This window comes from Siniperca chuatsi, linkage group LG1 (genome assembly GCF_020085105.1).
Source record: "Siniperca chuatsi isolate FFG_IHB_CAS linkage group LG1, ASM2008510v1, whole genome shotgun sequence".
NCBI classification, from domain to species: Eukaryota; Metazoa; Chordata; class Actinopteri; order Centrarchiformes; family Sinipercidae; genus Siniperca; species Siniperca chuatsi.
Window position 1 is genome coordinate 2,751,512 of NC_058042.1, and position 18,091 is coordinate 2,769,602.

At 40.4% G+C, this 18,091-nt stretch overlaps 1 protein-coding gene across 18 annotated transcripts in view; it reads right to left on the reverse strand.

Annotated features, from left to right (window-relative positions):
- Positions 1-17,933, reverse strand: part of ppfia1 (PTPRF interacting protein alpha 1) — a 42,729-nt gene extending 24,796 nt beyond the window's left edge. For all 18 annotated transcript variants that reach the window (XM_044208330.1, XM_044208390.1, XM_044208406.1 and 15 more), the window contains exons 1-5: positions 16,827-17,933; positions 14,131-14,400; positions 1,440-1,541; positions 385-549; positions 129-203 (exon numbers count right to left, since the gene is read on the reverse strand). In XM_044208330.1, coding sequence (XP_044064265.1) covers positions 129-203; positions 385-549; positions 1,440-1,541; positions 14,131-14,400 — 612 coding nt within the window. In that variant the 5' untranslated portion in view covers positions 16,827-17,933. The remainder of the gene's footprint in view (positions 1-128; positions 204-384; positions 550-1,439; positions 1,542-14,130; positions 14,401-16,826) is intronic.
- Positions 17,934-18,091: the final 158 nt, after the last annotated feature.

Here is an 18,091-nt window from a genome sequence, read left to right on the forward strand (position 1 = left end):
GGAAATATTCCTACATCACATGAATGCAGTATAAAAGGGATAGTTTATAGATGTTTTGACCAACAACTTGGAAAGGTTGTTGTCAATTCCATTCAGTTTATATATTTATTTAAGTTATGTTCGCTTACTTCTTTGTGCGAGATGGTGAGCTGTTCCTCCAATGCGCTGCATCTTTCCAAGGCAACGCGTAGTCGTTCCCTCACCTAGAAAACATGTGAAACAAATATAATCAAACCTGTACAATTTCACAAATCTTCGTCTCACCCATTTATTTGCCTTGCAATGTCAAAAATATGTAATGCACATGTTAACATGTACACATATGTGCACACACCTACTTCATTCACTCCTTTCAAACACTCAAAAACAAACACACAGTCGTACCTTCTCATCGAGGGCTTTGTGGTGTTCGAAAAGTGACTTAAGGGCTTTGAGGACCTCCACTTCACTTGAGACTCCTGCTGGAGACTGAGCCTGTCTCTTCACCACTGTCATCCTCAGACTACGCTCATGACGAGACACCAGGCACTCCAAGTGCTCCAACAGGAGCTGGACACACAAAAGACAGTGTTAACAGGTCAGAAACCCATCAGGCTAAAACTCATTCCACATTTGTAGTCATATTTGCTACGTAGTAAACAAATGTGCAAAAGCATTGAGCATCAGCCTTGTTGCATAGAAACCTATTCTACCACAATAAATCACTATATAATTGTTGTTTTCATAGAGCTTTGGAGAAACTATGATTAGTTTAGTGCTGCTGCATTGCTGTAGATCTGTTGTTGTTGCATTAATAAGCCTGAGGTGTGAGTGTGTGTTCAGGTAGGCTGATAGCCATAAAATGTATAATTTCCCCATTTTGTAATTTAGGTTTTCTCCACCTTTTCCTCTGTCTGCTTCTCTGCTAAATCCATATTGTGAGTCCAACTTTGAATATTTTCAAATGACTGCATGACAGACTTTTCACTGCCCAATACTGTTAAGTTTCAGATATTTAAAAGAACACTGTTCTATGCAGAGTATGCAAGAGTAAACAGGTCATAGTCAGAGAAAATACTGACTAATAACACACTCGCTGAGATATGGTCCTGCTCCTTCTCAGCACAAACAGCTGTGTGTAATTAAATTTATTGTCAGTGGTTGAAATATTTTGATGATGAGCAATTTGCCACGCCAATAACGTGTGACAATGGTTTGGATTATAGGATAGAAACTGATTTGTCAACCGGTGTTATGACAACAATTTATACCCAAAGCAGAAACACACAGGAATTTGACAGGGATTTCCAGAAGAGTACGCAGACCAACTAAACTTTCCTCATCAATGGTGGCCGTGTCCTGTTTGAACGTGTAATACTGGTTTGTTGCAGTTTGACCTAAAATATTTAGAACAATTCTGTGTGTGTGTGTGTGTGTGTGTAAAGGCACATTATACTAACCCGTGTGTTGTTTCTCTCAGCCTTCAGCTCTGCAATCTCCTCCTCCTTCTCCAGAAGCTGCTCCCGGCACACGTTCACCTCCTTTGTTAGTGCAGCAAACTCCTAGAATAGAAATGTACAAATACAGTAACATGTAACTGCTACTTACTAAGCTCAGTTTTTTATTAAGGCGCTGTGCTTAAGAAAGATTAAAAAATGCTTGGTAATGTGGAGGCAGGGAGCTTGCATATTTAAAGTTTAAAACTTTGATTGGGTGTGAAATTAATTCTAAATCTACTGCAGAAATCTAACATCTCATCCTAATAAGGTACTGAGAGACAGCATGCAGCCATCGCTGTGTCTGCCGCCAGGCAACGTGGGGGTTCTGTGTTTTTTTTTTTTTTTTGAATGGGCAGCAGCACAGCACAACTCCGCTGCTGCGGCTACCGCCTTTATCTGATCCTAGTTACAACCAGTACCATATACTACAGGTTGCTGCTATCCACCTGCTCTAATCTCATCCTCAAATAGAGCAGGTTGGGGCTTAAAATAGAGGACATTTTCATCATTGACATATTTGTTCACTGCTGTTATAAAGATATTAGTAAAATTAGCTCCTGCATCGCTTTCCTCTGTGTGGACAAGGCGAGATGACAACTGCTTGCTGTCTGAAAGTACCTTAACTCCTTTGCACTTTTCTATCAGCAGTGACATTGTATTAGATTCTCTCTTACTTTCTAAGAGAGTTAATCATGTACACTGCACTGACTTGGTCATGTGGACAACAATATCCATATATCAGAGTGTAGGAAACACACAGCAACATGGTTTGATGTTAAATGGAAGAAGAGAAAAGAAAGACCTCCATCAAACACCTCTAAGTCTGTGAGAAACATACAATATACTGCCACTCACTTAACAGACTTGTTCTAATAAACCTCACATTATTCACATCTTTCTCAGGTTCTCTTCAAACAAAGCAGTTGTGCACTCACAGACATACACTTGCTTTTAGGGATTACATGCATGGTTGGACCTAAACAATGTGCCATCCTGATTGTTTGCCCTGCAAAAACTAGCATAGGCACCGTGAGTGGCAAGGCCTTCTTGCTACGTTTCAGAGGGTGGGAGATGTGTGTGTGCAGGGGCTGGGGGCAGGGGGGTGCTGGAACCGATCGTTCTTTTCAGTCACTACCACAACTATTCTCTCTTCCCTTCACTCCAGCCTCTGAGCTTTTCCAGCGACTGACACAGATTCCGCTTCACTAAAGGAGTAAGTGGGAGTTTGCTATTGGCTACGACCAAGGTCTCCACTCTCTGCTAGCCAATGAGAGACCATAAGAGGCAGGCCCAGGGGTAATTACAGAGTGGCTTACTTCCTACATTCCAGAGCAGATGCTGAGGTTGAGTTGTACAGCAACCTTAAGATTTCTCTATGCCTCTATCCGCCATTTATGACCCTCTTCTTTTCCCCTAATGTTCCTTAACTCATTTACACAGAAAATCATGTTGAGGAAAAACAAACAGGAGCGTTCGGTACTTGTTTGTAGACTTGTATGGTGGAAGTGCAGTTTAATGATTTCAGTCTAGGAAAATCGAGCCATAGAGAAGCACCCATAAGAGGCTAAAAGTTATTAAAAGTTATCAACTATTAAAAGTATCTACCTGTGCTGCAGACTTTTATTTATTGTTCTATTACTCATTATACTATATATTTGTAATCATTTCACAAAGGAAGCGGAAAACTAGGAAATCTGGACCTTCCGCTGTATGCTATATGGTTAAAAATTAAAAGTCTTACCCACAACCCACAGGTACTCCCATCATTTGCCTAACGTGTGTGCCTTCCCACTTCACAAACTGGGCACATGCAAAAGTATTATATTAATATATTACTAGACACACAGTCTTCTTATTAGAATATTGAAAATGAAGCTGGCATGTTCATATATGGGATAATACATGCATAATACATTCACAAGGCGGACATGATAACACGTAGACAAGTACGGAGCAATTCAATACAATAACCCGGAAATAAACACTACCCTTATTACATCATCTTCGTAGGTCCTCAATCATGTTGGCCACAATTTAAGTAGTTGAGAAGAGTGTAGACATCAAACTTCAAATGTAAGTGTTTATTTGTTCAATGCATTTAAGAGTTTAATCCACAAATACATAGATTCAACTTAAATATGCAGATTGAATGCAGTAGAATCATAAGCTTGTATACATGAGAATGCAGCCATGGGCATTCAAGCCTGATCCAATTTCTCCCTGCAGCAGGGTAAACTGGTGTATGGCTCAGTGGGTGCAGATGAGCGACATGCTGGTTAGAAATGGACTGAGCTGCTCTGTAAGCCTTAGAACAGGGGAGGGGATTAAGGGGGGTACACAAATATGTGTGCCAACCTATTAAAGGAACAGCGTACCAAAACACTGGAACACACAAAAGCTTTTCAGGGATAACTGTACTCTGCGCCGTCATTTTCACTGACAGAAAACTGTGCTTTGATGCAAATACTGATGTCTTATGTAAGAAGGGTCAACGCTTGTTTTGCTTAAAGAAACTGAGTTCGTTCAACGTTGACAAGACCCAAGACCCATGTTTTACAAATCTTTTATTCAGTCATTAATGTGTTTTTCTATGATTTGTTGGTTCGGAAATCTACGAGTGTGAAAAGTAAAAACGCTCTTAGACGGATCGTGAAGCACTGCAGCAAGGTTATAGGAATCAGACAGGCTGGTCTGCCCAAATAATTCAAGAGACAAGCCCTGCAGAAAGCCCATGCCATCCTGCTTGATGTCGATCACCCGCTACAAGCAGAGTTCCAGACTCTCCCATCAGGTACCCGTTTTAAGTTACTGAGGATTTAAACAAACAGACAAAAGCACTCATTTGTTCCAACAGCTATTAGCTTGTTAAATAGATAGGCACTCACACTTTGCTGTAGTAATGCTTTACTATAATGCACTTTACTATACCCGAGACTAAAACCCACTATGATATGCGTTTGACTATGTCTTTTTTATTTTGTTGTTTTTTCTTTTTTGGGCATTTCACTTTATTTTGACAATACAGTAAAGAAAGACAGGAAATGGAGGGAAAGAGAGGGGAATGACATGCAGCAAAGGGCCCGGGGCGGACTCGAACCTAGGCTGCTGCGGTAAGGACTCAGCCTTGATACGTGGCACGTGCTCTACCAGGTGAGCTACCGGGGTGCCCTGACTATGTCTTTTTAACTTTTGTATTGTCCTGTGTGCTGTCTATTACTGTGTTGCTCTTGGACTGTGAAACAATTGCCCTCTGGGAGCATTCGGTCTCATGCATCACAATCAGAATCAGCTTTATTGCCAAGTAGGTTTACACATACAAGGAATTTGCTTTGGTATTTTGGTGCAAAAACAGTAAACATAGTAGAAATATAAAGAAAGATAAAGCAAGTACTGCAGGTCAAGAAACATATATATAAAATTGACAGTAAGATATTGAAGAATATTTTAAGAAAATAATGAAGAATATGTACAATATGACCGTTATTTAAATTACAGTTGTAAATATTTACATGGGAATGTGCAAAAGTTTACAGTATTGCTGTACTAAGGAGGTTGATGAGGCCAGCTGCAGAGGGAAAGAAACTGATGGACCGCAGCCTCCTGCTGGAGGGGAGTGTCTGAAACAGTTTGTGTCCAGGGTGGGAGGGCTCAGTCACAATCTTTCCTGCTCGCCTCAGAGTCCTGGAGGTGTACAGGTCCTGGAGGGAAGGTAGACTGCAGCCAATCACCTTCTCTGCGGAGCGAATGATACGCTGCAGTCTGCCCTTTTCCTTGGCGGTGGCAGCAGCGTACCAGCTGGTGATGGAGGAGGTGAGGATGGACTCGATGAAGGCGACATAGAAGTGCACCATCATTTACTTTGGCAGGCAGAATTTCTTCAGCTACCGCAGGAAGTACATCCTCTGCTGGGCTTTCTTGGTGATGGAGCTGATGTTTCGCTCCCACTTGCGGTCTTGAGTGATGATGGTGCCCAGGAAGCAGAAAGGACTCCACAGTGTCGACTGGGGAGTCACAGCGGGTGATGGGGGCAGGAGGGGCCGGGTTCTTCCTGTAATCCACAACCATCTCCACTGTCTTAAGAGCATTGAGCTTCAGGTTGTTCTGACTGCACCAGGTCACCAGATGGTCAGTCTCCCACCTGTAGGCAGACTCATCCCCATCAGAGATGAGCCCAGTGAGGGTGGTGTTGTCCGCAAACTTCAGGAGCTTGACGGACTAGTGACTGGAGGTGCAGCTGTTGACGTACAGGAAGAGCAGAGGGGAAACGAAACAAGACAAGACAAAACGACGCGCACCAAAACATAGAGGCAGCCATCCGTGGCGCCATCTTGAACAAGCCGATGGAGAAGATATATAAAAAAACATGTCAACTGCCTCAGAGTATGTCTGCAAAAAATACGCTCATATATTTTAGTCATGTGGTCACAATGAAATTCAATATTAATAAAATGCTTCTACTATAATACACTAGATAACTGATAAAATGGAGTGTAACATACTACTTACAAGGACCAAAACTACGGAAATTAAGAGTTCACACTCTTGAACTCGGATATGTGCAAGGAGAAGGCAATATGGGCAAAAGATATCTCATACTTTCTGACATTTTGACAATGCCTTTTATTTGTTCGCAGATCAGTTATAAACACTCCAAAGAGTAACAGACTTTACTGCAGCTCTGGCAACGCTGCAAAAGGGAAGGAGATCAGGAAACTGTGAGGCTCCTTTCTGTTATGTCAATAGTGAGGACAAGAATGTAAAAACCTCCAAATGACCGCATACTTGATGAAGATAAAAGTCATTTTGTGGGTATGTTAAAATTGATCATCATTGCATACCATGTCCTATCTACCATCCCTATAGGCCTCTGATGGATTTTTTAGCACTGCTATACCATAGAACTGAAGCTGTTTTAAACTGCATTTGGGCAGCCTATTTAATTTTCAAACCTTCATAACACTAATTTATACATTTTGTTTTCGACTCATCTTGCTTGAAAGTACCGGTACACTTTTTGGATTCTCAAAAATTGGCAACATATCAGAGCATGGCAACTGATTAATAGGCTTGAGAATAAGCTCTTTTTCTTTCCAACACCATCGTCAGACTGTGCTGTATTTGGAACGGAGATCGGAACCAATAGCCCTACCTCCTACATAATGACTTTAGCCGTTCTTAAAAGCTTACAGCGTGTGCTGAAATCTGACACTGTGCAGAGGGCATCTGTTGTCCTAGAGGAGGACTCACCGTCAAAAACTAATTAGACACCACAATGGCTCCTATTCAGAACTGCTTAGCCTGCTGCCCAAACAAAAGAGAGAGAGAAAGTCAATCTAAAAGAAACGACCGAACGCTAGTTTGCGCCACCTTTTCTTCATCTCCCTTCAATTAAAAAAGACTACATGGTCACTGGGCTCATAAAGATTCTTGTATCACTATGGAATTGTTTCATTAGAGTTAATTACCTTTATTCTTAGATTTAGGCTGAATTTAAGCCATTTGTCATTAAAAACAATATAGTTTCTGAGATCCTTCAATGTTTTCACCTACTGCATCCTGACCAAGCGCCCACAAATTTATGAGCCCCCATGAACCTGTTACTTGCTGCTTTGCAATCGTTGATAGGCTTTTATTCTGAAGTTGCTACAGGTTCCCGTAGCTCTAGTCACTGGTGTTAGCGACTGCTAACTCCCAAGAGTGTTAAAGCAGGTGTACACGAAGACCTGAACATTTTCAAACATTTTTTGTGAGTGGACCAGTTATCCGTATTTCAAGGAGAAACTTCAAAACACGCTGCAGCCACAGTGAGCTGATGAGATGTAGAAGCCCTCACTGCAGCCTACAATCATCATAAACTGACATATGCGCAACAGGTGTGGGTAGCGAAGTAGGTCCAGCTTTTAGAAATAGGATAAATGAAATTGAAAAGCACAATTCTACAGAAATTCCTGGTTTGTATACATTTTGAACTGTTTCCAATTCTGAACAGGTTCGCAATCTAAGTCTGTAAATCTATGTTATATTGTGCACATGGAATTAGAAATATCTGACTAAATCCTATCAATACGAGTTAGTGGAAAACAGCCTCACTTAAGAGACAAGTAAGAGTCCTTAACTTAGTAGCTTCAGACCACAAACAGGTGCTCTCTCTTTCACTGTTAAATACACAAAGCGTGCATAGCTGAAGGCACTAAAAAGGTTAAGGTTGTTTTCAGTTGCATCTGTAATGTGAAAAGAACCTCTCCGTTCGAGAAAACTCATCACCTGCCCAGTCTTGACAGCTTCTTCTTCTATGGGTTAGCAGAGAAAGAATAACTTCCCATCTTAACGGAGAACCAGATGGGTCTTAATCTTGAAATATAGGGGACACCGATTAATAGCACAGTGTAAGGCTCATTATTAATTTGGGACACATGTTTGACAAGTATACAGTATAGCCTTGGAATTGTAAACACTAGAAAATTCTCACTTTCTGCTCAATTAAATGTATGCACACTTTATTTTTGTATGGCAAATTACTTTTGTTGAACAGTGAGAGTGAAGCTCCACAGAAACCGTGATTAAAGTGGAATTAAAAAAGGTGCCATGTATCAGCTACTGTATGAAACCTGGTTTTCCAAAGACAACATTAATTAAGACTGTATACTGATCTAGATGTATCAAGAGGTGACAGTATGCAATGAAACTGCAATAAGCTCTGGACATAGTGACCACTTTCTTAATATAATCAGTTCCTCGAATATAACATCATGTGTTGTGTAACAAAAAAAGAAAAACCTGTACAGATTTAAGTAAATTGGTAAAGCTTGTAGGAGGTTGACAGCAGTAAGCAGTTGGCTTTTGGGCCGAACTAAACAGAGGAGCATGGCCTTCACTCTCCTGTCTTGTGTCCTTTTACGTTTCTAATTCAGCTCACATTTGGCAAAAGACAACACTTGCACTCTGTCACTTTCATGTCACTGTGTGGAACAAGTCAGTCTTTGTCTCTCTGTCTTACCACTGAGCGCTCTCAATTCAAGCCATTGTGCCACTGACCAGAATATAGATTTTGGTCAGTGCAGTCAATTGGCCCCTTCAAAATAAGGAGCAAAATACCAAAACAACTGCCAAGTTACACCCATGATTTTGTTTTTAAATCACAGAACAGCAAAATTGAATTTTAACTCAATTTTTTAGCCGACTACACCAAATATTTACCAAACCACACCCCAAATACTGAGGTCTCTCTTTTTTGATTCATACTGCATGTAACAAAAACAGACCATTTTCAGCGATACAAGGTTAAGTTCTATTTATTAAGCAAATTTAATGCTGAAGGCTTAAGTACTTCCTATCTTGACTTGTAGAAAAAGCAATGCGTTGGCCAATGAAATACATTCAAGCACACAATCCTGACAGATTAGTTTATAGCATGAATGTTATTCTACTGTGTTCCTCAAGATTGTGGCGACATTGGATAAAATAACTGAAACAGTGATAACTTTCCAAACTTGTAAAATTGTGTGTTGTAGTCTTATGAACAGCTGTGCAGTGTTTTGGTATCTGATAAGCCCTCAAATAGACGGATATTTACGTTAACAACTTTCGCTTGACAGATGCTTTTGTTCAAATCAACTTACAATAGGTACATTCAAACCCCAGAAGAACAAGAGCTAGATGTCATCTAATACAGAGAGTGCATCCCTCCAAAATAAACAGCTAAACGCAAGCTCAATGCAACAGTACAAATGCTTAGAAAGAAATTAAGCGTTAGTTTGCTGGCACTGGGTCTCAAGTTGGAGTGGAAAAGATAGGTTATCAGCCTGTGGCGTGTGATGGGCAGTGATTCTGCTGTCCTGTGGGACCAGAAGAGAGAAGAGCCTCGACTGAGATGAGTGACCACAGGGTCCTCTGAGTGACAGGCAGCCGAGGGATCCATTACTCAAACCAGCCTTCCTGGATTGTATTTCATCATCTCACCGGTACCTGAAGCAACAGTCCCTTGCGTTTTTTAAAGGCAGTGCTGTTTATGGTCTGATGGTCTGCTGAGACGTTTTTAGCACAAAACGTATCAGCATTTCTCAGTACAGGCAGCAGTGCAAAAAGTCTATACAGAAAGACATCATCACCCAATCAAATATCTAAAAGTAACCAATTAGGGTAGTGGGATATCAGTAGAGCTGTTCATTTTCCATTTAATTCACGTGTTGGATAAAACTATACTGTTCAGATAAAGATTTACATGTAGAATTGCACCCAAAGGCAATGGCCCTCACCAGACATCATACTAAAACACTAAAAACAACACATCACCATCAGCATATGGAAAAGTCATCGACACAACAATGCACATCACAAATGATCAATGACACCCCTGCACAAACATGCGACACAGAAAAAGCTTGTTTATCCATGCTCAGACAGTCACTTAATTTCACTCGCACTGAATCTGACTACTTAAAAGGTCCAGTATGTAGGATTTAGTGGCATCTAGCGGTGAAATTGCAGTTTGCCCTCCCTCCTCATCCTCCCCTTCCAAGTGTGTAGGAGAGACTACGGTGGCCGCGAAACTCGGGGAAAATGCCCTATCTAGAGCCAGTGTTGGGTTTGTCCGTTGTGGGCTACTGTAGAAACATGGCGGTGCAACATGGCGACCTCCGTGGAAGGGGACCCGCTCCCTCTGTAGATAAAAACGTCTTATTCTAAGGTAATGAAAACACAACGATTCTTTTTTTCAGGTGATACACGAATGAAAACATACTTATGAATATTATATTTAATTTCCACCAATAGCTCCTCCAAAATGTAACACACTGGACCTTTACTGACATATAAGCAAAGGACATTTTGGTGTGTTTGATGATGCCATCTGGTCGTGGTTTTTGTTGGCACTTTTCTTGACATTTTCTTTTTCTACAAATAAGGAGTTAGGAGTTGCCTAGAGTGAAAAAAGTGTGTGGAAAACATGAATGAAGCAACACCAAGTGTGTAGCTAACTACTTCCACTTCTTTCTCTTTTACTGCCTCACCAATCTTCACAGCAGTTGTAGAAAACAGCTGGAGATTCACTGCCAGCAGACACAAACACACACCCAGTGAGGCCCACTTCAAGCAAAACTATTACAAGCCTCGGCTGACACAGAAATCGACTTTGCCGCAACATGTGGGCCCTAAAATTGGATTACTTAAGAACTATATCTGTGCACACATTAAAACTGGAGTCAATGAACTATACACAAGATGACATTTGGTTGTGGGAGCTTCAGACCAATTTGGCCTGCACACAGAACACATACTAAAAAAAAAAAGAAAGAAAGAAAACAAATAAGAACAAATAAGCACCATACAACAGGGCACCGCTGAAGTTTGAAAAAGCTGCGGACTTGTGAGCAAGCTGCCCAGGAATGTTTGTGCATTCCAGTCGAAGGGTACTCTCACCAGGAGGGAGGGAACAAGAAAGAAAACTGCACCTCCCCTGTACCTACCTACTCCGGCCTGAAGACCTAGACTCTCTCCAACGCAATAGTTCACCAATTTCACTCCTCTTAAGGTTACTAGGAATGTATCTCAAAATCACCAGGCTGATGGTTGATTGATGTTCTTGCTTTGTATTGTGTTGTTCTTGGTTTTATATTCCCCTTTGGTTTATACATTATCCAATTATAAGAAAATACTTCTTGAAAAGTGCTGTTACCACCACCATTTTGACTGCAATCCACTATTAAATTAAGTCTACAAATAGAGAGTCCCTGGCCAAGTACGAATCTAGTTTAAAATGTGGATGCATTCATTAATGTTTGGTCCATAAGGGATAAAACAAGAGGGCACCTAGAGCTAAAGCTACCCCAGCAGCCAAAACATGCAATACAAGACATTTTTAGTAATGACAACCTCAAATTAATCACAAATGTTTAAATCTGCATTCTGTAAAGACATTTTAAGTCACAATGGGATTAAGAAATCATCCTAAATTTCCTAACTATAGGTCTTAAAATTAACAAATCAATGTGTCAAAAGTAGGGCATGCATGCTTAAAACTTATTTGCACTCAAGCCAAGGTAAGAGACCTGTGTTGCTCAAGGCAAGCATTTAATAATAAAACAACAGAACATAACTGTTACACAGGCCTGCTAACTCAAGTGGGATAAAAAAATGAGACAGTTCCGTATATAGACAGTATATCGTATTATTAAATATTATTAAATGTTCATAAAATATAAAATACTAATGAGGTGATCAAATTCCTCAGTTACATAATGTAATTAATCAATTAGTGGAATTAAGTGAAAACACCCAAATAGAAGTTTTGGATTGGAGATTTACAAGCAATCTGCACTGAAAACAAAAGGATGTTACATAGTGTATTAACACCAGATTACAGCATATAAAGTGCTTCTACTTTTTTTAACAGCTGGATTTTCTTGCCTTCCAGATACAAATCCCAGGAGGCTTGGCAGATAGCCAGATGATCAGCTGACACCACCACAGCAGCATAAGCAGCAGCGTGCATGCACATGTACAAACACACACAGATATGCACACATAAACTCAGTTTAGTCTGACTGAAGGCCTCAGATATTTTTTTTGATAAACAAAAGAACGAGAAGATGAATATATGACGTGGAAGCTGAAATACAGACAGAAGTAGATTTATGGTAATTGATTACCTATTACGCTGGCTTCAAGACTTTCAAATCCTAACAAAATGATAACAAAACAGGAACCACTATAGGGATTTTGCTTTAAAAAAAAAAAAAAGGGTATTTAAAAACGTCTTATGTTGTGAATAAAAACTTTTGAGTTATGCTAGTCTATGATTTTTCAAAAACATGTACACTTAAAGCTTCTGTTTGAAAAACCTAAACATGTGGAGGTTTGTAAAATGGCCTTCTGCCGACAGGATTACAGCCTTAATATCTTTAGCTTTTTAGCCTGAATAAACCCTTGATTCATTGTCTATAGCTTACGAGGTTTGGTAAATTACTGTTTTTGGGTACTTTTTATGTATTTTAACAATTTAAATTTATCAATCTGTTCTTGGTCAACAAACGGGCAACCTTAGTGTTAATTGTATGTATGAACATTTGAGAAATAATTAATAATGATGACAGTTTGATTGTGCAGTGTAAGTCTGGTAGCTTCTGACTATTACTTTACATAGTATACAGACATGACTTAAGCTTGCCATCAAGCAATGCTGCCATCAATTCAACATCCATAAACACAATAGTTTGTGTGAATGCTAGTGAACGCTTTACTTTTACATGTTTATCTCCATATATTTATACTGCACTACATTAAGTGTCAACTGAATGAATCAGAGTCCAAACAGTGTCTGAATGTTTTGACTTTGGATGGAGTTCTCCTGGTTGTACAACACAGAACTGCAAATAAACGACTGTGGCTTAGTGGTCGAGCGGGTCGTCCACCAATGGGAAGGTTGTTTACCATTTACCATAAAGGCCATGGCATCCCACAAGTGTGTCAAAAATCAGTTCTTACCATCTGATGTGCTATGAAAGTTGGGATACTATCAGTTAGAGCACTGTGAAATCTGCTCTGCTTTCTATATGCAGTGGTCCCTCACAGTCTACAGACCTCTCTGCTTTCAGCACTGTGATCTGTCACAGTCTGCACGCCTCACGGTTCCCTCACTCATTTTAATAAAATGTAAGTCAAACCCTGAAAATAATATTCTGGATGCATATTCAACCAAAACTACAACAATGCTCAACTGATTACCAGCCTCTTATGCATCATTTAAAAACTGGAAACCTGATCCTTTTGTTTTAAATATAAAGACCATGGAGGGTAGAAACATGAGTCATTAATATAACAGAGACCTGCAAACAAAGCCGGGATCACGATTCCCTCCACATTATGCCAATAGTAGAAAAAGAAGCACAGCTACTGCAACAATATTTTTTAATGCGCTTATTGCATATTAATTATATGCACAGTGGGGCTGAAATATATTTGAAAAAGCAACATTGCAAAGTTTTTGCATTTTTCAAAGTACACTGCAATAATGTGTCACTTTACGTATCTGTTTTCACTCATCATTGTTAAAACAAAAATACTTTGACAGCAGATGTAGTATTCTTCATTTTCACAGTTTCTTTCATCTTCTTGACTCATTTTAAGTTTACACTCTGAAAATGACTGCGATCGGTCATTGTGTTATTTATTAAACTAGACTACTACTGAAAAATTAACTCTGCTCATTTAAAAAGTTTTAATAAAACCGTAAAATGCCTTATAGCATACCACGGTGGCCCTAATTTGCCTTTATGCACACCACATTACACCTTGCAATACAACTCCCAAAACCATACCAGACTCTGGTATCACTTTCTCTACTGTGGGAGCCAAAGATCTGTAAGAGCTGTCATCCAGAAGTGAGACTGACACTTTGGCTGACCGCGCAGCATGGAGCCATGCAGGTAGGGTGTTCTGCACGGCACTGGTATTTTTCACAGACACTAAAATGTGATTCTTGACCTTTACCATGTGAGATCTGACCCTAGGTATTTTAGTTTTGTAGGACAGCTTAGTCCAAGGCAGCTGCTGCAGCTTACAAGTCTCTATCATCTCACAGTATACATCATCATATCATGATCCAACTCTACAGCTGGGTTTTCTGTGAAAAATGAAAAAGCTCTCTCTCACTTACCTGTGGCAAAGCAGTGTTAAGTTGTCTCTGCAGTGAGTCCCTCTCATGGCTAACTTCGTGCAGTTTGCCCTGAGTCAAGCCCAGATTCTCCTGAGTCTCCCTCAGAGTGTCAAGAAGTCGATCCCTCTCTTCCAGCATGGACACCATCAGCGACTCAAAGTGACCCTCTGAGTCCGACTGCAACGGGGAGCCAGAGCCTCGACGACCACTGCCGCCTCCCCCGCCGGGCCCTTCGGCCTCACTGATGGTGGGCATCACCTCGCACATCATCTACAACCATGGTTGGGACAGGACAGAGTAGGGCCGAAGGAGACAGCGGGAGAAGAAACAGTTTGGAGTTAGAAGGAAGACGAGAATCATGAGGTCAAGAAGAGATAGGGAAAAGTATAGAGCTGTCAGCACAGACATGGTGAACTGCAGCATTTCAGTATTAAGATATCTGAATTGCATAGATAGGTGGAATTAATGACATTAACGATGGTTCAGTTCCATGTAAGTGTCCCAGCAAGACTTTCCAGTAAACCAGGATGCACGAGAGGAGGGCCCTGGAAATGGCTAATCTAAATGGAATGCAGTTGTTATTAATGTTATTGATTACACTTTCGTTTTTCCTGCTCTGACGTGTCAAAATGTCTGCTGTGAAAAAGGTCTATTGCAATAGATAAATCCTCTCCTACAGGAGCACTTTAAGGGTCAGTTCACCCAATGCTTCCCTGGCAATAATATTCAGCAAAAACTGTGAAAATATTGAAATCTCTTCACAGCGAGGTCAATGGATTATCCTGCCTAACCCAGATCTTCTTTCTGAAGGACGCTTTACCATTAAAATTTTCATATGTAATTTCTCAGTGCTTTGAGAGCCACAAATAAAATTTTACAGCGGCTGTAGTTTGCTGCCACCCAAATACATCCGCTGTAGTTGGGTGGTAGCAAAAGGGTCTAATCTCACAACCAAAAGACCACTTTTCACCGACATCTCCTGCAATTTATGCTCAATAAACCAAAACATTTCCCACAAATCCCTTCTTATGTAAAAGTCAGAGCACAAATTAATGTGACTCTAAAATATTACTCCTGTCCAAGGGGAGTTCAGTTTGTATTAGTTGGGATTCCCTAATGTCTGCCATAGCCAGAATTGGGACATAGGTTTTCATTAATTCTCCTCCTCAAAAGCCATACCAATGTACACCAGAAAACGTGTTATAAGAGGAGAAAAAATAATGACAATATTTTGTGGGAACAAAGTTACACATTCTTGCTCCAAAACTATCGATATAAATATAGCGCAAACAGCAGTGTGAAAAACTGAGGCTTTATTGTAAATTCAAGTGGTTTTAAAATTGGCTAAAAATTGTTCATGATCTAAAGCAGACCCCCTCTTGGCAGATTTGAGATAAAACAGAAGACAAGGCCATTACAGCTTATTGACTAAGCAGAAGGAATAACGGAGCCTATCAGCTGAACCTGCTTACCGATTGTTACTAATGGTTAACAACTATTGGAATATACTTGCCCAGAGTAAACAGTCAAGTTAACCAACATTGATACTGTTCAGAAAAGAACAGAGAGCGTTAATTCAATCACAGGCAACTAAGAAAGCTGTGTTGTCCGAAGCTTGTTGACTAATGTTGCATCCAACAACAGCTGGGCAGGAAGGTCTGGGGAATTAGAGCCACTCTCCACACCAAAGAGCTTAGGTCCTGTAGACATACTGCTAGACAAAACGCCAAGAATCATGTGAGCTGGATTTACCATACCTACAAGGAACAACAATTTACAAATTGGAACAAGTCGAGTAGGAACTTAGTGGCAGCCAGAGCTACCCCTTCATCTTTTTCTTTGCATCGCCTTAGATGCCAAAAGCCATTTGCTTTCAGAAACCACTGTGTTCGGTTCAGTGCACCAACACTCAACTGTATCTTCCAACAACTGTGTTCAAGAGCTGGACCATACCTGTTACATGTGAATTAACCAGACAAAAATCAACCTGCCATCCTTAATTAACAATTAGAAATAGCATGTTTCAGATGATAAACGCTATTTCTGGTGGAAGGAGTCAAACTTAACCTAATTTATCAGAAGCAAAATACAAAGCCAACGCTCTATATCCAGGTCAAGCCACTCAGGCTCAATAATGTTTATGGGGGGGAGGGTCACTCAGCATCCATGAGATGGAGTGACAGATGGTGGGTCCAGTGTAATTTAGCACAGACATCAAAAAGTAAAGATGACAAACCACGATCTGAAGGCAGGACACTTAAATAGACTTACACTTTAAACCTCTTTAACCACTTATTTTACGTAGGAGTAATTTTGGAGTATTACTTTACATGAGACAAAGATGATACAGGGATAACTGAGAAGCAAATCGGGAATGACAGAAGACTGAGGGCATCAGCACTTGCGACTCATTTAAGATGCAATTTGCGCAATTATAATTACACTTGGAAGTATAAAACTAATCAAATATTAACTATAGATAAGTTTGACCTTGTGGTATTCTACAATTACAGTTCTCTTAATGGAGAATACAGTAGGATCATGGAGCAGCCAAAATCTGAGGTACATGTACTGTTCAATCAGCGTTATCCACTGTGATGCAGTCACACACACATCTGAAAATATGGTTCTTCTAATCACAAAAGTATAACTTTGGGCTTTAGGTTGGTTAGTGTTCACGTGCGTCTATATCTCACCTTTGAAGAAAAACGTTATTCCAAATGCCTTTGTAATTCAGGTTATTTTATGATGCCAAGTAAACGTCAACAAAGTCCAGGTAGTCCAATTGTATGTTACAATCGTGTCAAGCTTCACGAATATCCAGAGTCATTCAGAGCATATAAATTCCATTCCGAGGCTGGGATGCATTAAGGCTATGAAAAGGGTCTCCGAGGTGTAAAAAAAAGGGATAATTTCCTAAAGGCCTCAAAGCGAAACCCACATAAAGTGAGCAGGGGGGCAGTTTTCCAAGTTTGGCCGGCTAACTCAACGTTAGCAAGCTAGCATTAAGTAAGCTGGTGATTCGATGATTGCATATCTGGATTTGGAAGTAAAGTGCCTATCTTTGCTTTTCAAAACAAATGGCCATCCTCGAAAATAAAGTTCAGCTAACCGAAAATAACATTTCATAACAGGTAGACATGTGATGATACAGTTAGGTGACGTGGAAACAGTTGTAGCCTTGCTAGCGTTAGCTAATTTGAAGCAGAGTTCTTTGGCTTGAAGTCAGTTTAAAGTCGACGGCTAGCCAACGTTAGCTACTAGCCAGCTAGGTAGCTAACGCTTGCTAGTTTCATATACTAACTTAGCTAAGATAACGTCAGCTACTTATCTAGAGATAAGCTCTATTTCGTATAAAAGTAGACAACATGATACAATATCTCACAACTATGTATCTTACATTATCGAAAATACTAAAAACGAGTTTTAAAAATCCTGAAATAAGTCTATAAAGCTATGCTGAAATGATTAATCTATCAAGTAACGTTAGCGCTTCAGCTAACGTTAGCTTCCCGTCGATTCGGCGGAGTCGCGTCACCACATCACTGATCGACTCAAAAAAAAACTTCCAGCTAACATTGAACGTTAGCGACGTTTTGGTCCGTCTGGGAAATCCAAACCGTAAATTAAAACTTATATTCCCTTCGTTTCCGTCCCAGTTCCTGGTGTTCTCTCGGTATTTCCTCCAAAAAGGTCCGTCGGTCCGGTCCTTCCCGGTCGCCACTGCCTGCCAGCCTCGGCAGTCGGGACAGCCAATGGTGGGCTCTCTGCAGCTAGCCCTTTTCGTTAGCCTGGTAGTCCACGGGAAGAGAGCGCTTCCCAGGTTGGCAACAGGAGGAAAGGGAAATGCAGCGGCACTTTCAGTTCCTGCAGGGATCCGAGTCTGCACTCAGGTACATCCACAAAGCGAAAATTACAAACTGAAAGCACGATGTTTGTATCCAACATGCCTTTTTTTATT